The following is a 23,396-nucleotide window of genomic DNA, read 5'->3' as shown; positions in this document are numbered from 1 at the left end:
AAAGGAATCTGAATTGAATATAAAAGAAGGAACCCAGTCCAAATGTTCACAAGGTTATGAAGGGGATTCTGAAATGATAGGGCTTTCAACACTAACCCTGAGAGAATTGAGATTTGCTGCATCTTATCTTCCTACCACGTTAAATTCAGGTCCCCGCCCATTGCGGGCGTCGGGGCTCCCTACGCCCTTCAGTTGACTAGAAGAACCGCAAGGGGGCAGTGCGCCCAGGGTGGTGACTGCTTTGCCTGTGGGGCGCATGCGCAGTAGGGCAGCTAGGCGTGCGTACCGAGTTCCTGCTGCTGTGGTGGTTTGTGTTCCTGCCATGAGATTCTCGCTGCCGTTGTTGACCCTGCTGCCGCTCCTTCCCGGTCCGTGGATCGAGCTAGGTCAGTCTGCGGGACTGCGGGCCTGTCCACCTTCATCTGGGACCATTAATTCCAGGAGTCGTCTGGAAGGGTCCTGGGGCACTTCGCCCCAGTGGGAAAAGATACCGTGGCCCCTTTGCTCCAGATTGGAGTATAGCCTGAGGAACCTCGCAGAGATTGCCTTTCTAGCTAGGCGATTAACAGTTCTTGTCGTATTTTACTTCCTTTTTACTTTTAAATTACCATTTTGACATCTTTGGAACGTAAAAGCAGTCTATAATTGTAACAACCCCCATGTACAAATCATTCTGCTTAAACTTGCAAATTTATGGCCAATCTTGCTGCTTTGGTAACCCACTTTCCCCTCCCCTGGGGTCATAATGAGGTGAATCCAAGCATTACACAATTTATTAATAAATAATTCAATTTGAATATCCAAAAAGTCAAGTAACGAAAAGAAAAATACCATAACATTTTCCACCTACAAAATAACATCCAGTTAGTGCTCAGATTCACCTAATGTGTTTTTAATTTGTACTTCACTTGTTGAATTAGTGTCAAAATAAATGTTATATGTTGTAATTGTCTGTTTTTTCTTAATTCCCTTTTCTGAGCTTTTCCTACTTGCTCCACTTTTTTTCTCTTGAAGTGAATGAAATCAGTGTGAGTGTATCAGGATGAGGTTGAGAAGAGAACCAAAAATAGGATCTTGAAGAACATAAAAAGACATGTACTCTGCCTTTAAGGAACTTGAGGTTCTTAGGTAGAAACATAACTCCATAAAGTTGTACGTCAAGCCAAAGAAGTATGGCTTGCTGGAGATAGCACTGGTCTGGCAGTAAAGAGACTGGATCTAGTCCTTTCACCTGCTAACTAGCTCTTTAAGTCACTTTCTTTTGGGGTCCTGGTTTCCCTCCTGTTAAATAAGGGAGCCAAAGATCCTTTTCATCTGATTTTTTGAGGCACTCAAACAGCAAGTATGAAGGAGCTCATTCAATTATTTAATAATTAGTGTGCACTTGTGCTAGGTGCCACGGATACACTGGCAAAGCAGATGTAGTCCTTCCTTTTCTGGAGCACATAATATAATGATAAGAACTTATAAGAGTTCAAAACATGGAGAGGAGACAAAGTCAGCATGAGCGGAAGTATGGGTAGAAAGGTACTAGATATATTTGAAGATACTGTCTAGATTTACCTAGCTGGGACAAAGGGTTGTTGTATAGAGGAATAAAGTGGTAAGGAAATAAACATTTGTTGAAAACCTACCATGTGTTCAACACTTTACACATTATTTGAATTCATACAGCTATGCCTATGAGATAGATGGTATTCCTATCGTATAAATGAATAAATTGAAACTCAGATTAAGTAATTTGCCTAAAGTCATCCCAGCAAAGTAAGTGGCAGAACAAGAATTTAAAGCCAAAATTTTAAGCCTCCATTTTTTGTTGATGAATACTCATTTTTATGAGTATTATATATGATCCAAAATAAATATTGCCATTTGTTTTTATATATTCATGCATTACTGATGGCTCTTTTTTTTCCTCTTCAGGGAATGGTCAGGTGACTAACATGGTTCAGCTACCAGGTGGGAGATTCCAGATGGGAACAAATTCACCAGATGGCAGAGATGGTGAAGGACCTGTTCGGGAAGTGACAATAAAACCTTTTGCCATTGACATATTTCCTGTCACCAATAAAGATTTCAGGTACATCAGGTATTCTTCCAGGAGTAAAGGCTCTTTCTCCCTTTTTTTTTTTTTTTTTTTTTTTAGAGAGGGGAAGGGAGAGAGAAAAAGAGGGAGAGAAACATCAATGTGTGGTTGCCTCTTGTGTACCCCCACTGGGGACCTGGCCCACAACCCAGGCATGTTTGCTGACCAGGAATTGAGTCAGTGACACTTTGGTTCACAGGCCAGCACCCAGTCCCTTGAGGCATGACAGGCAGGGCAAGGCTCTTTCTAATCTTCATTTTTAATATCTAAAAGGAAACTTGTTTGTTTAGTATCACATATCTTTTCAGTAATGTTGTGGGATGTGTTACCTAGATTTCTCAGATGAAGAATTAAAGTCCAAAGAGGTTTACCTTGCCCTTTGTTAGTGGTAGACTTGGCCCTGGAACTCAGATTTCCTGGCTCTTGAGCCAGTGGATTTTTCATTATACTGGACATAGCACTAAGAAATGTGGGCAAAAGTGAGACACTCAACACAAACCTCTTTAACAGGGAAAAAGGGATTGGGAGAAAGGTCATACAAGCTGACAGTGTCTTAAATTCCTTTTGTATTTACTGAGGGAAATGGCCTTGTTTTAGGAGTGCTGTATTCTAAGAAGCCAAGTTGAGCTGCCTAAGTTTCCTCAAGGTGATACATTTTGTAACTTACCTTTAAGTGGTACAGGGGCAAATATATAGAGAGGTGGTGGGGGAGTGAAGGGACGAAACAGGAAGATAATAAAGCAAATGTGGGAAATGACTTAAATGTTACATTTGTGGAGTTGCAGCTTTTCAAGACAAAAGGTGATGGGGGAAAATGGACTCAGGAGACACATACTCCTCAGGCCCTTTGACTCAGTGATTCTACCTCTAGGGATTTGTCTTAAGGAAAGAATCAAGGTTGTCCAATACACTCAGCTGAAAAGATGATATTATAAACAACTATTAACAATTTAAGGATTATTTAAACATACTATATCAACATAATAAAATACTTAGCAGCCATTTAAAATCATCTTATTGTCCTGGCTGGTATGGTTGAGTAGATTGAGTGCTGGCCTGCAAACCAAGGGGTCGCTGTTTCAATTCCCAGTCAGGGCATGTGGTTGCGTTGTGGGCCAGGTCCTTGCAAGAGAAAACCATACTTTGATGGTTTTTCTCTCTCTCCCTCCCTTCTCCTCTGTAAAAATAAATCAAATCTTTAAGACAAATAAAGTCTTGTTGTCAAAAAGAGAGTTACGAAATGTTAAGTGAGGAAAATAACTTACAAAATAATGTACAGTGTGAGCTCATTTAAAAAAAATCTATGTGTATTGAATGTATGTGCATTAAATAAGAAGTGGAGCCCTGGCTGGTGTAGCTCAGTGGACTGAGTGCAGGCTGCAAACCAAAGGGTCACCAGTTTGATTCCCAGTGAAGGCACGTGCCTGGGTTGAGGGTCAGGTTCCCAATGGGGATCACGTGAGAGGCAACCACACATTGTTTTTTCTCTCCTTCTCTTTCTCCTTCCCTTCCCTCCTCTCTAAAAATAAATAAATAAAATCTTTCAAAAATAAATAAAAAAGAAGTGGAAGTGCATTAGTTGACAGATTTTGCCCATGTTTTTGTGGCTTCCAAATAAAAATAATTTCAGGGAAGCACCTTGTTAAACAGGGTGGCGTGGGGAGGGGGTGGCAGAAGGCAGGGAGATATGGTGTGATATATCTTAGTTGATGTGATAATGGATTATTTTAATTTTTTATTGTTACCTGCTAGTATTTTCCCATATTCTCCAATACCATGGGTACTGCCTATGTATACTTTTTAAAAGTATTTTTTAACAGGAAAGTTATTAAAATTGAAGGAAAAATCACTTCTGAGTCTTGTACCATATCATGACAAACCAAAATAGATGCACAGTACACATCTTTTATCTTTCAAATTATGACCTAGTATATGATAGAAATATAATATCACCTCTAGCAAGCCCCTAAACTTTGCTTAGAACCCATAATTTGTCTGCCTTTCTGGTCAAAGATTCTCAAACTGTTCAGATGCTCTGAGGCTGGTAAACAGCTACTGCTACTGAATCTAACCCACTCCTCTGTTCTCAGCACCCCTCTGATACATGAACAACATCTTTTTGTATCAGAGGGCTGGCACAGACAGGGCAATAATGAAAACAATCCACTTACCCCAGCAACCTGCTTGCTGACTTTTGCTAAACTGTACCAAACTATGTGAAAATCCATTCTCAAATCTCAGCAACTAATTTTCTTCTATTTTTAAACATTTTTTCTTTTTTTGTTTTTTCAGCAACTTATTTTGATTTGATGCAGTTTCTTTCCTCTGTTAGAGGGTGGTGATAACATCTGTTCTGCCTCCGTCCATGATTGTTGTGAGATTGGGTGTGTAGGGAAGACCTTTTAGAAAGCAGACCCATTCCCCACGCTTGAATCTTCTTGGCAGCTTTATTTACAATCTCAAAAAACTGAAGATAACCCAAATGACCTGCCATTGGCAAATGAATAAACATAATATAGTATATCCATGCAATGAAATACTACTCAGCAATAAAAAGGAATAAACTACTGATACCTTCAACAATATGGATGAATTTCAGAAGCACAAAACTGCATAGTGTATGGTTTAACATATGTGAATTTATATTCCAGGAAAAGCAAAGCCAAAGAGATGAAAAACAGATCAATAGTTTTAGGGGCATGGGGAAATTTTGGGGTGTGTTTAGTGAAACTGTTCTGTTTTTTTTATTGTGACAGTGACTATATACTTTATCAAAACTCACCAGAAAATACACTAAAAAGACAATTTTACTGTATGTGAATTACACATACAGCAACAGACTGGAAAAGAAAATCTGCTCAGGGTTTCAGGCTAATTTCTTGGAGTTCATGAGAAGTCTGTGATGTGTGACTTAGAGAATAAGGATATATGAGCCTTTCTGAAGCAGGGGCAGTGAGCGGGGAGCACAGAACCCTTTCAGCTGACCCAAGTGAAATATCTCTTTTCAGGGAGTTTGTCAGGGAGAAAAAGTACCGGAGAGAGGCTGAGAAGTTTGGGTGGAGCTTTGTCTTCGAGGACTTTGTCTCCGACGAGCTTAGAAACAAAGCAACTCAGCAGATGAAGGTGAGAAAACCTGGGCTTGCGGTTGAGGGAATGGGAGTGGGTCCTGCACCTGGACTCCTGTGGGATATGGGGTCCTCTGGGCCACAGTCGAAATCAAGCCTGAGAGCCGGAGGCAGGAGAGAAGTGAGGGAAACCCCCCTTGGAAGAGTCAGATGAATGCACACTCCCAGGAAGTGAACTTTGAGCTGGTTTTTGCAGACTCTGTAAAGACCCAGATACATATAGGGATCAAGATACATCCTGAACAAGCAGGAGAACATCTTGACAAGCCTACCTGTAATAAGGATTGTGAGATGTCATGCTTTAAAGATTCCTCACTTGGACCACCAGAGTCTCAGCCTAAAGTCTCTGCTCTGCCTCCTGTGTCAGGAGGCAGGTACCAGCCATGCTCCTGTTTTTAATCATGCTCTTTCTTCTTTGTAGCCTGTTCTTTGGTGGCTTCCAGTGGAAAGGGCTTTCTGGAGACAGGTAAGGGTTGGTTCCTTCAGCTTGTTTTCTACCTCTGGAAGGCTGACTTCCCTACACCCCTTGCCCATCTAGGAATACTGAGTTTAAAAGGGTGGCAGAATGGTTCAGGAAAACAGCCAAGCAACCCTGTTTCCTCTTGTTCCCCTTGCCTGTCCCATTTTTCTTTTCAGTCTCATGTGTTGTCTATTCTTTCTTTTTTTATTTTTAATTCTTACCCAAGGATATGTTTATTGATTTTAGAGAGAGAAGAAGGGAAAGAGAGAGGGAGGGGAACACCAATGTGAGAGAAAAACATCAGTCGGTTGTCTCCCATATGTGCCCCAAATGGGGATCGAACCCACAACCTAGGTATGTGCCCTGACCTGGAATCGACCCCACAACCTTTTGGTGTACAGGACGATGCTCCAGCTAACCAAGCCACCCAGCCAGGGCTAGTCTCTTCTTTCTGACTCTGGTCCTCTCTTCACTCACCAGGCTGTCTCTTCCAACTTCCTTGCTTCATCTAGTGGTAAATGCCGAACTTGGGTACCCTAAGGCTAGCCTTCCTCAGAGTTCCATGAGCTCCCAGAAGCCTGTCTCACTGCATCCTGGCTGTCAGCCTGCAGGTCCTGGCTCCGGCATCCGAGAGAGACTGGAGCTCCCCGTGGTACATGTGAGCTGGAATGATGCTCGTGCCTACTGTGCTTGGCGGGGAAAACGGCTGCCCACCGAGGAGGAGTGGGAGTTTGCAGCCCGAGGGGGCTTGAAGGGTAAAGAGATACCAAGGCGATTTCCTCTTCTTCTCTATCCTACCCTGCATGGGGGACTTTAGAGGGTGGGAAGGGTCCGTGCTCCCTAGAGTAGTGTGTCTTAAAGCATGTGGTGAAGGACCAGTTGCTGTTGCCATTTTCATTTCTAATCTACCTCAGACCAATACTATGTAAAATACTATAAAAATTAATAACTGGAAAAATTGAATGAAAAAACACATAATAAAAAATTTTTATCATTGCAGATTCCAAAGACATGTTACATTTCAAAAAATATGATCAGAACAATATAGCTTAGAAAAAAAGAGAAGAGTTATCCAAACTACATGCCTTTTCCATAGATGTATAGGGGTTAATGTTTTAAAAATTGCTGTTTGCTCATAACTTTGTTGTTCTGCAGTCCTAACAAGAAAAGTTATGAGAGTGAAATAGCAATTCCTCATATTCAACACCTCTACACACTCTTTGAATGAACAGCAGCTATACCAACAAAGTTATGAATTTAATAAATGAGGTTGCTTGTTCATTTAGCCAGTCTAAGTCCAATTGACAAGTTTCTCAGTGGTTATTCTCAATTTCTGTGCTGATCTCAATATGAACTGGTAACAAAGAGTTTACACACAGACTGGCACCCCTCAGAACCACACCTAGGATCACACTGCCCTGGAGTAATACAGGAGGCCGGGGCTCCTGAGGCAGTGCAGGGAGTGGAGGGGATGGGCGTAAGTACGCCTTCTTTTCTTATCACCACCTGACTTCCTGTGGCTTCCCTCACTCTGTCTTTCCCAACTCTTCACCTCTCCCTCCCCTGCTCTCTCCTTGCTCTCCTGGCAGGTCAGGTTTACCCCTGGGGAAACCAGTTCCAGCCAAACCGCACCAACCTGTGGCAGGTAAGACATGCTCTCGTCCTTTCTCAAAGCAATGAGACCTGCTGGAAGCTAGGCATTGTGCTAGGCCAGGGGATGGAACTGGCAACCGGTAAAGGGGTGGAGCAGGAGACTAGGTGGCAGTGCAGAGTGTGGGCAGGAGTAAGCCCATTGTCCATTGCCTGAGAGTGCTGGGGTAACTTCATAGACAGGATGGCATTTGAGCTGATCAGATAGGAGTTTGCCAAGTGAAAAGTGGAGGAAAGGGTGCTCTGAGCCTAACAGCAGAAACAACATGAGTGTGCTGGCATTGTACCAGGAAAGGACACTGTGTGTTTGGAAGCATGACAAATTCAGAGAGGCTGGAGCATAGGCAAACCAGAGGCGGGGGTGGGGTGTTAGGAGATGAAGTAGACAGTGGGTTGGAGGCAGATTTTGAAGGACCAGGTGTGCCAAGATATGGTTTTAGATTTTACCCTCTAGACAGTGGGGAGCCAAAGGAGGTTTTTAAACAGAGAAGTAACACATCAGATGCTGACCTGGAGGCATGCTGATTGTTGCTCATTTGTGTGGGACTAGATGAAGTAGAGCTGCAGTGGTGGCAGGGGCTCTCTGGATTTGAGTCTGTGGCAATGGCCTAGATGATTATAAACACTTGAATTAAGCAGAAGTGGAATAGAGAGGAAACCAAATGGAAGAGGCATGTCTGAAAAGATAGGGTTTGGTAATTAATTAATCAAACGTGGAGGGATGGAAGAGAGTTGGACTGTAGCATGAATCCAAGCTTGGGCAACAGAGTGATGGTGCTACCATCATCCAGAATAGATAAGATTCTTGTTGAGACAGAGGGATAGAACTTGATCAATGTAGGATCAGCTTAGCTTAGGATGCCTTAGGGTGATTTATATGTTTGGTCAGAGGTTGGAAATATGAGTCTGAAACTTCGGACAGAGGGTCTGAGTCAGAGCAAGTGGCTTGTGAGTCATCAACATATACCTTAGGAAGGAATGAACCTCCTGCCCCTAGGAGACTGCAGAGTGAGGGAAGCACAGCATCCGTAATTTAGAGGGAAGCATTGAAAGGGACCTGAAGGGGAGACTAACCTTTTAGAAGATCTAGGGATCAGAGCTTTACAGAAAGAGATTTCTGACGTACACTGTTTGACCTTTGATGAGTTATCCATTTTGAGCCTCAGATGCTAGTTTTTCATTTTTAAATTTAATTTTAATTTGACACTTTTCATTTACCTCATACTTGATTAGGAAGTTATAGAGGGTCTCAACATCTTTTTTCCCCAAAGATTTTATTTATTATTTTTTTTAAAAAGAAGGGGAGGGAAGCAGAAAGAGGGAGAGAAACATCCATGTGAGAGAGAAATATCGATCAGTTGCTTCTTGGATGTCCCTTGACTGGGGACCAAACCCACAACCTGGGCATGTGTCCAATTACTGTTGGGGTTCAAAATCCTTTTACAGGCAGGAACAGGCTGAGAAACAGTTGCTAGTTTTCTAAAGGGAGAAAATACTTGCCTCACAGCCTTGCAAATATTAAATCAAAAGATATAGCCCTGGCCAGTGTGGCTCATCTGGTTGGAGCATAGTCCCATAAACCAAAGGGTTGCAGGTTCAATTCCTGGTCAGGGCACATGCCTAGGTTGCAACCAGTTGATGTTCTCACATCAATGTTTCTCTCCTTCTCTCTCTCCCCTCCTTCCCCTCTCTCTAGAATAAGCATGTTCTCCGGTGAGAATAACAAATAAATCAATTAAAAGACAAGTGTAGCAGCTCTAGCACATAGGAGATATTGAGTAACTTACAGGCTCTTTATCTTCCCATTCATAAAAGCAACTTCCATAGAGTCATGGCAATTGAGCCCAATTTTAATGAGGAATGAACAAGTTGAACAAATTGTATTTGCAAATATGGGTTACTTTTTCAAGAATTTTGGTGGTAAAGGAGCAAGAGACGAGGAAGGGAGAGTCTGGGTAGATGAGAGAAGTTAAACCTGTCGGTGGTAGAAGAGAAACAGATGGTACAAGAGAGCATGGGACAGGCATCGGTGGTTCCTGAGAAGGTGGAGGGTGCACAGCATGGAGAAGGGGAGGAGGAACCTTTCTTCCCAAGGGGTCTAGCACATGGGGTTTGAGGCAGAGGGGCAGAGGTCTGTGAGAGTAGAGAATGTGGGAGTGGGATGAGCTTGACACAGACCACTGCAGGCACAGGGGAAACCACACACTTCTTAACCAGCCAGGAGGACATAAGGCAACTGGTTTGGGAGCTCAGGGTGGGAACCTTGGGTCACTACCCAATGCCCTTCCCCTATTCCAGATGATACAGCAAGATGACCTGGGTATTCCTGGGCGCAGGCAAGAATACAGGCCATGGGACAGGATGGTAAATCTTTTAGCCTAAATTTCTTCCCCTCAGGGCAAGTTCCCCAAGGGTGACAAGGCTGAGGACGGCTTCCATGGAGTCTCCCCAGTGAATGCCTTCCCCCCACAGAATAACTATGGTAAGATTGCATATTGGGCTGCTGTCAACATTCACAAAGTGGTTGGCGGGAGCATTCTGCCTGATAGATGAGGCAGAAAGAAGCACCACAGGGACTTCCGGCCAGTTTGGAGGTATAGGTAGTTACACTTTGCCTCCTTGCACAACCAAAGAAAGGACAACAACAAATTTAAAAACAAGCAACCAGAATTGCCATAAAATCAAATTATATAGAACTATGACAACCAAGGAGTTAAAGAAACACTCATCCAGACTGGTAGGAGGTGTGGAGACAGGAAGCTGGGCAGAGAGGATGCACAGCAAGGTGGTGGCTTATGGTCCCACATTTGCCTGTGAGTAAACTGGGAGGAACAACTGGGAGTGAGACAGCGCAACCTAGGGTTCCAGTGCAGGGAAATAAAACCTTAAAACCTCTGGCCATAAAAACCTGTGGCGGTAAAGGCAGTGGGAGAAACTCCCAGCCTCACAGGAGAGTTTGTTGGAGAGACCCATGGGGTCCTAGAATGTACACAAACCCACCCACCTGGGAATCAGCACCAGAGGGGCCCAATTTGCTTGTGGGTAGTGGGGGAAGTGACTGAAAGCCAGCTGAGAGCTAAGCAAGAGACATTATTCCCCCTCAGACCCCTCCTCCACATACAGCACTGCAGTGCAGAGATGTGGGTTGCCCTACCCTGGCGGGTACCTAAGGTTCTTCCCCTTACAATGTAACAGGTGCACTGAGTCAAAGAAGTATGGCCCAAATGAAAGAACAGATCAAAGCTCCAAAAACAACTAAATGATGATGAGATAGCCAATCTATCACATGCAGAGTTCAAAACACTGGTAATCAGGATGCTCACAGAAATGGTTGAGTATGGACACATAATACAGGACAAAGTGAAGCCTGTGCAAAGTGAAATAAAGGGAAATGTACAGGGAACCAACAATGACGGGAAGGAAACCAGGACTCAAATAAAAGATTTGGAACAGAAGGAAGAAATAAACATTCAATGTGAACAGAATGAAAAAACAAGAATTCAAAAAAATGAGGAGAGGCTCAGGAACCTCCAGGACATCTTTAAATGTTCCAACATCCAAATCATAGGGGTGCCAGAAGGATAAGAGGAAGAGCAAGAAATTGAAAACTTATTTGAAAACATAATGAAGGAGAACTTCCACAATCTGGCAAAGGAAATAGACTTTTAGGAAGTCCAGGAAGCTCAGAGAGTCCAAAGAAGTTGAACCCAAGGAGGAACACACCAAGGCACATCATATTTACATTACCCAAGATTAAAGATGAGAGAATCTTAAAAGCAGCAAGAGAAAAGGAGACAGTTACCTACAAAGGAGTCCCCATCAGACTGTCAGCTGATTTCTCAAAAGAGACCTTGTAGGCAGGAAGGAGCTGGAAAGTATTCCAAGTCATGAAAGGGAAGGACCTGTATCCAAGATTACTTTATCCAGCAAAGCTATCATTTAGAATAGAAGGGCAGATAAAGTGTTTCCCGGATAAGGTAAAATTAAAGAAGTTCATCATCACCAAGCCCTTATTATATGAAATGTTAAGGGAATGTATCTAAGAAAAAGAAGATGATCAAAAATACAAACAGTAAAATGACAACAAACTATCAACAACTGAACTTAAAAAACAAAAAACAAAAACAAACTAAGCAAACAACTAGAACAGGAACAGAATCACAGAAATGGAGATCACATGAAGGGTTATCAGTGAGGCAGGAGAAAGGAGGGAGAATGAGGGAAAAGGTACAGGGAATAAGAAGCATAAATGGTAGGTACAAAATAGGGGGGAGGTTAAGAATAGTATAGGAAATGAAGAAGCCAAAGAACTTATAAGTACGACCCATGGACATGACCCATGGAGAGTGCAGGTAGGAGGGGATACAGGATGGAGAGGAATAAAGGGGAGAAACAAATGGGACAACTGTAATAGCATAATCAATAAAATGTACTTAAGAAAAAGAAAGAAGTACCACAAAAGCACCACATGGAAGCATTTGCTCCCCAGGACTTTGCTGGCTAGCAGGGTGGGTGTGGTGCTTCCCAGCATGGATCTGACCCACCTGCTGTGCTGCAGGGCTCTATGACCTCGTGGGCAACGTGTGGGAGTGGACTGCTTCACCATACCAGGGTGCTGACCAGGACATGCGTGTCCTGCGGGGGGCATCCTGGATCGACACATCTGATGGCTCCGCCAATCACCGGGCCCGGGTCACCACCAGGTAAGGAGCTGGGGGCTGAAGGTCTGGGATGTGGGCTCCTAGAGCACAGGTGGCACCAGAACTGCTGTTGGCACTGCCTCTGCACCTCTGCTCCCACCAGGAGTTGTGGGTACTGAAAAGAAAACAGGCAGACTTGCCAGGAAAAACAAAACAGTCCAGAACAACTTGTGCCTTTTCTTCTCTCAGCTCTCAGCACCAAGGGAGACTTTGTGTCCAGCATCTTAATTACATGAGTTTCTCTTCCTGTCCTCATAAGTAGGTGTCCAGAGGCAGGGAAGTAAAATGGCCACATCAATAGGTCATGGCCATGGGTCATGGAAATATTGATGCCGCAGACTGGTGGGCACATGAAAAATCATTTTCTGCAGACATTTTGATTTACAGTTGAGTTAAAAATGGGCTCAGGTGGGTCCCAAGACTTGCTCATTGCACACAGATGGTTAGTGGTGGCACCTAAGTGGTAGAGTCCCAGGCTCCTGGTCTCCTAGAACTTTCTACTTCATTGATATGTAGATTTATTTCATTTGACCTCCCTGCAACTCCTCCTCCTCCTCCTCAGTTCCATAAAGACTGTAGAGGCCACTATTTCTGTATTCTCAGGATATCAGATTTGCAGGTGTTTGTTTCTTTGACCCATAGAGGCACCTGTATTCTCTCACATCCTTGTTAAGGACAAAGAAGTAGAAAAAGCACTGGCCCAGAAACCAGGAAACTGGGTTTGACATTGATGATGTGCCACTGAAGCAGTGGTTGGCCTTGGGCAAAAAATTGAACTCTTTCTAGTGTCCGATCCTTAGTCTATAAAATGGTGAACAAATCCTGCTTGCCAGAGCAGTTAGAAAATAGGAAATAAGGGAATATATGTGAAATTTCTTGAAAAGCATGCAGAACTGACTGGCACTATGATATTCTCACTTTAAAAAGAATTTATTGATTGTAGGTAGAGGGAGAAGGGAGAGAAAAAGAGAGGAAGACACCGATTTGTTGTTCCACTTATTAATGCATTCACTGGTTGATTCTTATATGTGCCATGACTGGGGATCGAACTCACAACCTTAGCATATCAGGATGACACTCGAACCAACTGAGTTACCTGGCCAGGACCTATGATATTCTTACTTCTTGTGGACAGGTTTCTTTGGCTGAGTTATTCCTAACTACCAACAGTCAAAGTTATTAGTCATGGACTTTCCTACCCTCCAGTACAATCTCCCAGGACTATTCTCACTTTCTCCACCCTGTTTCAGCACCACTTCATGTCCCCAGGGGCACCCTCAGACCAGGCTGTTTTCCAGACCATGCCCTTCGCAGTCCTCAGGCATCCCAGACCACTGCAGGCCCTGGGTGGTGCAACAGGAAAGTTGGGTAAGGCCCAAGGCCCCTTTCTCAACAAATGTTCACTCTCCTCTCCTTTGGTGGCAGGATGGGCAACACTCCAGATTCAGCCTCAGACAACCTAGGCTTCCGCTGTGCTTCCGGTATAGGCCGACTGCCTGGGGAGCTGTGAGCAGCCATGCAGAGCCAAGGAGAAGACCCCCCCACCCCGGGGTACCTGTGCTGCTCCCTGGCCACATTCCAAAGATAGCCAAACTCAAGCTCTTCACCCTCAGCCTCAGGAGTGACTGCCTTCCCTTCCCCCATCCCTTTGTGACAGATACCTCTTATGGGGCAGGAGAGACCTCTGACCTCAGAGGAGGCCACTGTCTCTTGGTGAAGGGGCCCAACTCACTGATTGTGGCAGGGAGCTGGGTGTTTCTCTTAGAGGTCAAATATTAAACATATAGGGGCCAAATTCTTTAACAAGTGAGGCAGAGTACTCCTAAAAGTAGTTTGTTAAAAAAATTTAAATCTGTTCCCTCCCCCTATCTCAGTGTCTGATTCAGGGATCTGGTGGTATTTTCTCAGGGTAGAATTTCCCCAGTTCTCTGTTTTCCCAGCAAATTGCTGTAGAAAAAAAAATGCTTCCTTCATTTGTCTCATTTATAGTGCTTTATGTGCTTCTGAAGGAACCCGATTCCCACTAGCTGTATGTGAAATGCAGTAACATGGACTCTTTAAGGCACAGCATCAGTCTTTAAAGGGCCAGGAGGCCAAATTGTGAATCGTGAAGTCACAAAGTAATAGTCTTCCAGAAAGACAAATGTGAGATGTTTCCCTTTCTATTGTTAATTACGTAAGGGCTTCTATATGCTTCTAGAAAACTGTCCCCTTGAGAAGAACCTGCTCCCATGGACGTTGTGAGGCCAGTAAAGTCTCCCATGATGGTGCATCTCAGACTGTTGCCTGGCCTTCATCCTCATTCTGGGACCCTGAGGGAAGTTCATCCTGGTGTCAGTAGCTCTGGGCCTCCCGTGAGGAGAAGCTGAGGCAGTGGCACAACTGGCAAGAAGAGGAGCAGGAAGGCGCCTGGCAGTCGGACCACATCTGGTCCCCGGCCTGGCCCCAACTGCACTTCCCATTGTGTGATGGGGGTGCCCTGCTCTCCTGCAGAGCCTCTGAGAGGGGTAATGTCCCAGTCCCAGGAGGCCTCGTTAGGACCAAGTCTGCCCTCAGCAGAGAGGCCAGCACACAATCTCACCCCTTTGACTAACATTTCTGTGGCTTCCCCTCCCTGCCTGCCCCTTACTCCCCCAGCCCTGCCACCAGCACTTCAGTAGTCCTCCTCAGCCAGGGAGAGGAGCACGGCCTTGGGTGTGTTCTCAAAGAGGGCAGCCCGGTTCTGCTGCTGGCCCTTCTTCACCCAGTGGCCATAGATTCGGAAAGCGTAGGCATCGATGAGTCGGCGCAGAGGCCGGAGGGCATAGGGGTTACGAATGACGATCTCCCGGGTCACAGGCTTCACCCGGTGGTACTGGTAGTAGATCCTCACTGAAGCCAGCACTGTCAGAGCGATCACCTGTGGAGGGCCAGGACTGAGAGCCTGCGCCAGCCCCTGCAGGCCTGTCTCCTCCCGCTCCAGTGCAGGCAAGCCCTGAGTTTGTTTGCCTTGAAGGCTGGGGTGGCTTCAGCTGGGCCCCTCCAAGTGTTACTGCCATTACTACCCCATCAGCCAGTCAGGTGACATCTGTCTTCCCCAAAGCCAGAAAAATTTCCCAGAACCATTCTGAGTAGATGAGAGGGCAAGGGCGGATGCCTTGGAAACCCCAGGAGTGTACATACTAGTCCCTGGGGGGAAAGAAGAGGACTTGGAGGAGGCTTGGACTTGAGGAGGCAGCAGCAGTGGCCCCAGTGCCCAAGGGTGGGAAGGGAGCCTCAGTACCTTGAACTTCCCCTTGGGGCTGAAGTGGCGCACTTCTTCCACATCATACTGCTGGAAGAAGGGATGCGCTAAGGCCTCTTCTGCTGAAAGGCGGCTCTGAGGGTTCACCACCAAGAAGCGGGAAACCTGAGAGAACAAGTGGGCGGGGACTGAAAACATCAAGGCAGGATCCCCTGTAGCACTTCAGAAGACAGAGGGTGCCTCCTAGCAGACTCTCATACTTTCCTCCCGCCATGGTAGATCTCCCCCTTTGCCTGAGCCCGGGAGCCAGCAGGCCTGGCCCCTCACCAAGTCTTTCACGGTGTCGGAGTAGTCATCCCACTCAGGTGAGCCAAACTGGTAGTTGCCACTCATGATCATCCTCAGCATCAGCATCTGCTTCCGGTGCCAGAAGGGCGGGGAGCCGGCCAGCAGGGTGTACATGATGACCCCTGTGCTCCACCTGGCACCAGGTGGGTGGGGAGGAAGGCAGGAGGGCTGGCTGTAGCCCCAGCCAATTCTCCCCCTCCACAGTCAGGGTTTCTGGTCATGATGGCATCCCTTCCCCTCCCCAAACACACTCACATATCCGCCTCCTTCCCGTAGCCTGGGTGGTCATCGTTCATGGAGCACTCAATGATCTCAGGGGCCAGGTAACTGGGAGTGCCACAGATCTCTGTGGAAATAGTTACCGTCAAGATAGGTCAGCCAGGGCACTTGGAAGAAGGAGATGCAAAGAAATAAGATGGAACCAAAATGGTGTTTGGGCTGGGACTCTCCTAGCACTGGCCAACTTCAGGGCCAAGGGGAGGGACCAGGGGTGGCTCATAGGGCCACCCACTTGGGACCTGTCAGTTCCCTGATTACATCTAGCCATTCTGGCCTAGAACTCAGGAAGTGAGAACATGGCTCAGCTCAGTCCCAAGAAGAGGTCCTGCCTGAAAAGACACCCAGCCTTGAAATGATAGGATTTTTATTCTGAGGGTCGGAGGAGGAAGTAGGGGAGAAACCTGGGCAATCTCTGTTCCTGGGAAAGTTGATGAGAAAGCCTGAGCCCCTGGCATGGGCCAAGGCCACGTTACCAGACCTCGTAGCTTCTGTCCTGGCTCCAGCTGGCAGGAAAAGCCAAAGTCTGTGAGCTTGATGTTCATGTCATCATCCAAGAGGATGTTCTCGGGCTTCAGATCCCGATGTACGATGTTGAGTTTGTGCAAGGTGCAGATCACCTCCAGCAGGGACCTCATAATCTTCCTGGGGTAGGACAGGCACATGTTATCTCCTACTCTACAGGGTCAGGTAGCAGGCCGGGAGACCAAAGCCCACATACCAGCCAGACTGCACGTGAGAGAGGACTCAGGATAGCCTGGGACAGTCTAGGCTGAGCCAAGGAGGGAGGGAGGTCACAAAAGCCAGTGGTGCACACCCCCACCCAGACACATGCACTCCATTCCCCCTCTAAGCCCTTGGTGCCTGTGGCACTAGGACTCGGGCAGGGATGGGGGAGAGGGGCAAATGGATCCTCACCTGGTTTCCTTCTCACTCAGGGTGACCTTCTCAGTGAGGTAATCAAAGAGCTCCCCTCTCTTCATCCTGTGGGGACAGAGGGTTTGTAGCTGGATTGGTCCCAAGACCACTCCCTCTTACCCTGCTTCCCGAGAGCTGTTTTCTCACCGTAATACCTCCAGAGGCAAAGGACCAAGGTCTGCAGGGAGCAGCGGGGAGTGAGTGGACAGGTTGTCTGGGAAGACTGGAAGAAGCATGAGGGAGGCTGGAGGGGTGGGATGGCCCAGTGTGAGGGTTTCCCCCCATCTGTGGAAGTGACGGCGTGGACTGGGGTGTATCAGGACTGGGAGGTGAAACACTGGCCCAAGGTCCCCCTGGCCCAAGGGCCCAGACCCAAATCAGAAGGACAGGAGTATCCTGACTTTTTTCAGGAACAAACAGAAGTGGCAGTACAGGTGTTGGAGGAGCAGTTTGGTCTGTTTTAGGATTAAGAATTGCAGTTCAATCTTCTCACTTCTTGGGATGATATATAAAGAGGTCTCTGCTAGAACAATCTCATTATAACATGGAGGGCAACTTGGGGCAGCATTAAAAATAGATTCCCCAAGCAACTTCTTCAAAGGTTAGAGACATCTGAGCTGCCCCCAAGGACAGTGCCACTGAGCAGAGCTGGGACAGCTGAGGCCAGGCCAGTCTGAAGGGCCCTGGGAAAGTCTTCCAGGGATAAACAGGAAGGTGCACCCTGCCCCCTCTTGCCCACCCACACTCCAGCAAAAGATTCCTAGGGCACAAGGGACTTTGCCAGTGTTACACAGAGGCAAGGAAACCATTGAGCTTAGCTGCTAGAGCAGGGAGGGGGGCTCTGTTTGAGGAAACAACCTAGAATTGACAGAGGTGAGCCTTGTTTTATACAATCAATACCTGTACTGTGTTCCTGAAAAGCAACATGTGAATCCAGTTTTTGTCATTTTAATTCCACTTTAAAGACACTAGGAGGACTCACTATTAGCAATAGCAGCAGCAGCAGCAAAAAGATTTACCTGTAAGTACTGGGGACTATGCATCAGCAGGCTCCTGCCTTCCTGGCGCTGGTGGGTTAATTGTATACACATGCCAAGTTAAATTGTTTCTCCAGGTAAAATAATACTGCTTACATTCGGCATGGCTACCTCATAGAGTGTTACAACAGTACAAAATCTACTTGAATAATTTCCCAGGAAATCAAAGCCCTAAACTAGCTGTTATGTTTGGAGAGATCAAGACATCCTTTAACAGTGAATCACACAGCAGAGAGTTCTGTTCTTTAGGGAGGACTCAGTGGAGTGAGGAAGAAGGAGCCAGAGAGCTCCTTTCCTCGGGACCCTTTCCTAACAAAACAGTAATAATGATTGAATGCACCATTCACAGAGCACTTCATGTTGCTCAACTTGGATGCTTAGAGACTGGTGACCTAGGCAGAGTGGTCAGTATCATTGGTCCTTTCTTGAGAAAACAGAGGAGCTCATGTCAGTAGCCCTGCTGGTGCAGCAGCCGGGGACCAGGGACACTGAAGAGGACCCTGAGGTCTGTCTGAGAACTGCACCCCAAATACAATCTCTGCCTCCCTGGTGGGTCTCTTGCCTCAATATTGCTGCCTCCTCCTTTCCACTCTGGCCTCCTGAGAGTCAGTGGGACCTTTTCCAAAAGTGAATCAGCTCCCATTACCCTCCTGATATCCCCCTCCAAAGTCCTTACCATGGCTAAAAGGCATGCTGAATCAGGTCTGTGGTGCTGACTGATCTTGCATCCTGCCATCAGCGCGAGCTTGCTCCACTCCCCCAACCCTGGCTTCCTCTCCAGCCCTCCAACACAACGACCCCTTGCTGCAGGGCCCCTGCTCTGACTCTGTCCACTGGAAGGCTCCCTCTCCAGGCCTTGGTCAGAGTCCTCCCTCACTTCATCCAGGTCTCTACGCAGGTTGAAGAACCTTCCCTGACCATGTCATCTAAAGAAAAGAAGCCCTGCCTCTTTCTAACTGCAGTTCACCTTCATGTATTATATATGTACATAACTACGTGTATGAATTGTGGCTTGATGCTTTCTGTTCACTGCCTGGGAAAATTATTGCATGAAGTCAGGAACCTTATCTATCTTGTTCATTGCTGTATCCTCAATGTCTAGAAAAGTATTGAATGACCACCATATCATTGTTGAAGCTAATAGTTATTAGCATTTACATGGTGTCAGGAACTGTGCTGTTATTACTCCCACAATACTGATGAGAAAGAAAACTGGTGCTTAAAACACCCAGTGCATAAGTGGAGCCAGGATGTAAAACCTGGCAGACTGACCCCAGGGCCTGATCTGCCTAAAGCATTTGTGATCCTATTCGTCATCCACAGTGTAGCAGACTGGCTGCTGGTCCTCAGGAAGCCCTGAATGGGGGACCACAATGCTATGCCCTCAGGGTATGGCTGGCACCAGGGCTGGGTACTTACAGATCAAACACCAAGAAGAAGAAAGTGTTGTTCTCATAAGTGTCCTTCAGCTGTACTGAAATGGAAATGGCTGGCTTGTCTCAGGGAGCAGAGGAGCCTGGGCAGAGGCAGTGGGGCAGGGGGATTAAAGCTGCTGGAGCTGGCTTCAAAAGTGGAGGGGGTATCTGGAAGGCACTCAAAGGAGGCCCATGGGGGCAAGGGGATAGGCTCAGGGACTTCACACCCCATTCCCCCACCCTCCTCCAGCCCCAGCCCTGCCCGTGACCCCTTTTGTCTGGCTGCAAGAGGGGGCTGAGAGCGAATCCCAGAGAAGTCTTCCTGGAGGTTGGAGCTGGGAACCTCAGGCCTCAGGGCATGGGGCTGGTGGGGCCTCAGGGTGCAGGAGGCACTCTGAACTGTTCTGGAGAGCCGCACAGTGGGGCTGCACTCCCTGACTTGGGTTATCAGGGTAGGAGCAATGGCAGAGCACCCGGCTGTGGCTTGGAGCCATCACTCACTTATGTTGGGGTACCCTGACACCTTGCGCAGGATGTCCACCTCCTTCAGCGTGGCCTGTCGCAGCTCCTGCACCTCCTTGGCGCTGAAGCTGCCCCCGCCGGTGATGTCAATGATCTTCACGGCGTACTCCTGGCACGTGGGCTTGTGGATACAGCGCCTGACGACACTGCTAACTCCCCTGGGAGGTGCAGAGGACAGATGGTCCCTGGGTCCCTCACTCCAGGGTTTGTCCCAAGTCCAGGCCCCAGCAGAGATGTCCTGCTTTGTCCCCAAACTCCCTGTGAGCCTTAGGGGCGGTAAGGTGAGAAGGCACAGAGATGGTAATTGGCCCAGAGCTGATGAGTAACAAGCCTGGTGTCAGGCCTCTTAATTCCCAGTTTAGTGTTCTTTCACACATTGGCCAAAGCTTCCTCTGACCCCCAGCTCCTGACCCTGGCCCAAAGCTGACTTTGCACCTGCTTGTCATCAGCACCTGTCAGGGTTGTGGGAAGCTCTTTGCCAGGAGACGTCTCTGATTTGCATACCCTTATACCCCCTTATCTGTCCTGTTCAGGAAAGAACCCAACTGAGGGATTCTCCAAGTGCATGGTGCTTTGGGGATGGAAATGGGCTCTGTGCTCAGGGGCAAGCAGAGATTGGCCCACCCTGCAGAGCTGGCTGGAGCCTAGGACAGCATTTCCCTCGGAAAGTCTGGGCCTTACCTGCCCAGGATCTCTTTGGTCTCATAGTTCTCATAGAAACCCTGTGCGGAATGTGAGTCCGGCAGTGCCTCGTCCCGTGTCATGCTCAGCTCCGTGGAGGTGATCCTGAAGGGCTCTGAGAGGGGAACAGAAAGAAGCAGTCATTGAGGGCTGGAACCGTTTTTCACCCATCTTTGTCTTTCTTGGCACAGGCCTGGCCTATTGTGAATATTAAAAATAAATGACTTTGAGTTGGAAAAACATTCTGAAAAGAGCCCAGCATTGGTCTTCGCACTGGCTGTAAACTCTTGTGAGCCCAGGCGACTGTGTCTCCCTGCACATTCTCACTGAAAGCTGCTGCCCCCTTGTAGGAGAGAGACCAAGAGTCAGCCAGGCCCAGGCCCTGACCCAGGGCTGTGACAGAACATCAGGCAATCAGGCCCCACGGTTAGCCTTGAGGAAGCAGGCATACCCTTGATTTTAGAAAAAAACACAGAGAAACTCTTCAGAGGACAAACTAAAGTGCTGTTTCCTTTCCCCTGTGAGGAGATGAGGCTAATGCTTCTCTTTCTCTGCCTGCTCTCTGCACTAGTGGAAAAGGCAAAAAGCTTCATAATTTCACCTTCTTTTATTTTTTAAAAATCCTCACCTAAAGATGTTTATTGATTTGAGAAAGAGAGAGAATGAGAGAGAGAAACATTGATCAGTTGCCTCCCATACACACCCCAAACAGGAATGGAACCCACAACCTTTTGGCGTATGGAATGATGCTCCAACCAACTGAGCCACCTGGCTAGAGCACAATTTCTTCTTAATAAGCAGCTCTTACAGCCTCCCTTTACCTACCCCTGTCCTAACTGTCTGAATCTGAAAACACCCCTTCTTTCAGAACATGCTTCCAGACCTTCCCAGTGCTCTTTCCTCACTCACTTTGTCCTTAACCTGGACTTTCAAATTACTCTCTTGTCCATTCATTCTTCTATGCTCTTTGCAAATCACTGTGCCAGATGCTCTGAGGGATGCAGAGCTTGATGCGGAAATCCTGGTCCCGGCCTCTGGTACCACTTGTTGGTGTGTGCTGTCATCTCCCCCATTACACTGTGGTCTTCTCTAGGGTGTCCCACCCCAGCCACCCCACCCCTCGGTGTCCAGTGCAGGCATGTAGCAGGTGTGGCTCCCTAGAGGAGAGTTGATTGTTGGAGGTATCCCTTTCATCCACGGTCGGTCCTGTCTCCAGAAAGCCCCCATCCTACCTAACAATGGCCAGCGAGCCCCAAGGGGTCCTGCCACAGTGTGAGGTGTACAGAGCTAGGACACTCAGCCCTGGACACAGAGGAGCTGAGCCAGCCAGCTTTGCTTTGCTATGTAGAGGCCCCTGGTGTACTGACCTCAGATGAAGGATTTGAGGAATGGAAAGAGTCATCTACCAATAGGAAGAAGAGCAGACAGAAACAATGGACACAAGTTACCACTCAGCAGGGCCAAAACTGCCTCTAGCCCCACTTCTACTGCCCTTTCAGGGCCCAGCAAGGCCTGGCCTGGCAGAGGGGCCAATCTGCTGACCAGCCAAGCTGCAGCCCTGGCTGGCTGTTCCAGGAAGCCTGGTGTCCCCACTGCTGGGTGTCTGGTTGTGAGAAGAAGGATAGGAATAACAGTCTCTTCTGCCAGCAGCAGGTGCCTGGGCTGTTCACAGGCTGCCTCTGCCCTATCAGCAACTTCAGCTGAGCACAGGCGAGCCTCTCTCCATAAAAACAAGTTGATTGATTTCCTGGCAGGTCCTGTTAAGTTCCCAAAGCTGGGTAGCACCAGCTCTTTCCCTTTCCCCATTGCTCCATGGACAGAGGGTCTATCTGAACCCACCACAGGATGCCATCCTGGCTGGGGGATCCATTCCACAGCCGGGACATCAGGCCATCAGGCTCCAAGATTAACCAGGTGCAGTGAATTCTGACTGCATTCTCTCTCCTGGGAGTGGGGGTGGGGACGTTTCTCTTGCCTCCTGCCCTTGCTCTAGGCCTAACTTGGGGCTGATTTTGTGCCTCCGTTCACTGTCCCCACCTGCTCCCCTCACACTCTTCCCTAGACCCCTTTGAAAACGGTCGACAAATGGGTTTAGTCCTTTCTGGAGTAACATCCCTCCCCCAGACTCAGAGTCTGAATACACAGTCACAGGGGCCCACTTTCTATAGATAAATTCCTTTGGAGGGAGCTTCAACAGCCAGTGCTGTCTCTCTTCTGTCCATCTGCCTTCAGAAGGGTGAGTGGGGCTAATGGTTTTTGGGGTCTCTATCTTCTCTGCCCCACAGCCTCTCCCGCTCCCTGTCTGTCACCTGGCTTTTGTCCACCACTGCACCAGCTACTCACCGTTAGGTCCTTGCAGGCCCTTGAGTGAACTTGATGGGAATCACAAAGGTCCCAGAGCCCCTTGAGGAGAGGGGACAACAGGACTGAAGTGTGTCCCAAGGAGACACTCGTGGCCGGAGCAGGATATTTTGCTGCTCCTCCTTCGTGCTTTGCTACTTGATGAGGCAAGGCTGAGGTGCCAAAAATAAATCACAACTGCAAACCCAGGATGCAGGCCAAGTCTCACCAGGGGTGACCTCTGGCGGAGGGTGAGGGAAGTTCGGGTGACTTGGGACCAGGCATGGCAGCATGAGGTGACCAATCTTCCCTCTGGAGCTCTTTTTGCCTCCAGACCCAGAGGATATAAAGCTGTTAGAGTTAAACAGTGAAATTGCATGGGTCCTGGTCGGGAGCCAAGAATATCTCAGGAAATTAGGAAATTGCATTATCTCAGGAAATTAGGAAATTGCATTAGAGTTAATTGCATGAATGCTGCTCATCTTTGCCCACCAAGAGGAAATTTTGCCTACAGGTGCTGATACTGAAGTAACCAATGATTGTATGCCGCATTGTACAAATGTAGCCAATTGCTAAATGCCACCTCAGCTTCTGTACCAGGCTTGCTTGCTCGCT

General features: G+C 47.4%; 2 protein-coding genes across 4 annotated transcripts; one reads left to right on the top strand and one right to left on the bottom strand.

Annotated features, from left to right (window-relative positions):
• The first annotated feature begins 224 nt into the window (after positions 1-224).
• On the top strand, positions 225-14,291 carry SUMF2 (sulfatase modifying factor 2). 3 transcript variants are annotated; one of them, XM_036020869.1, is made up of 10 exons: positions 225-386; positions 1,924-2,089; positions 5,095-5,209; positions 5,633-5,677; positions 6,276-6,426; positions 7,261-7,316; positions 9,719-9,803; positions 11,880-12,024; positions 13,447-13,562; positions 13,598-13,994. In XM_036020869.1, exons 1-9 carry the CDS (start codon positions 257-259, stop codon positions 13,529-13,531), a joined length of 978 nt encoding a protein of 325 aa, XP_035876762.1. In that variant the 5' UTR covers positions 225-256; the 3' UTR covers positions 13,532-13,562; positions 13,598-13,994. The 3 variants fall into 3 exon arrangements, with proteins under 3 accessions (XP_035876762.1, XP_035876761.1, XP_028379138.2); XM_036020868.1 differs by having other exon boundaries at positions 226-386; positions 13,447-13,994; XM_028523337.2 differs by having other exon boundaries at positions 231-386; positions 1,924-2,080; positions 13,447-14,291.
• Positions 13,975-23,022, bottom strand: PHKG1 (phosphorylase kinase catalytic subunit gamma 1). Its single transcript, XM_036020867.1, has 11 exons — positions 22,785-23,022; positions 20,442-20,556; positions 19,740-19,918; positions 19,243-19,297; positions 16,787-16,852; positions 16,350-16,513; positions 15,848-15,938; positions 15,572-15,725; positions 15,284-15,409; positions 14,674-14,920; positions 13,975-14,403 (listed from the first exon to the last, which is right to left on the bottom strand). The coding sequence occupies exons 2-10, from the start codon at positions 20,522-20,524 to the stop codon at positions 14,675-14,677; spliced, it is 1,164 nt and encodes a 387-aa protein (XP_035876760.1). The 5' UTR covers positions 20,525-20,556; positions 22,785-23,022; the 3' UTR covers positions 13,975-14,403; position 14,674.
• Between the last annotated feature and the right edge of the window lie 374 nt (positions 23,023-23,396).

The sequence above is a fragment of the Phyllostomus discolor genome, chromosome 3 (genome assembly GCF_004126475.2).
Source record: "Phyllostomus discolor isolate MPI-MPIP mPhyDis1 chromosome 3, mPhyDis1.pri.v3, whole genome shotgun sequence".
Classification (NCBI taxonomy): Eukaryota; Metazoa; Chordata; class Mammalia; order Chiroptera; family Phyllostomidae; genus Phyllostomus; species Phyllostomus discolor.
This window is presented reverse-complemented; position numbering and strand designations above follow the sequence as displayed.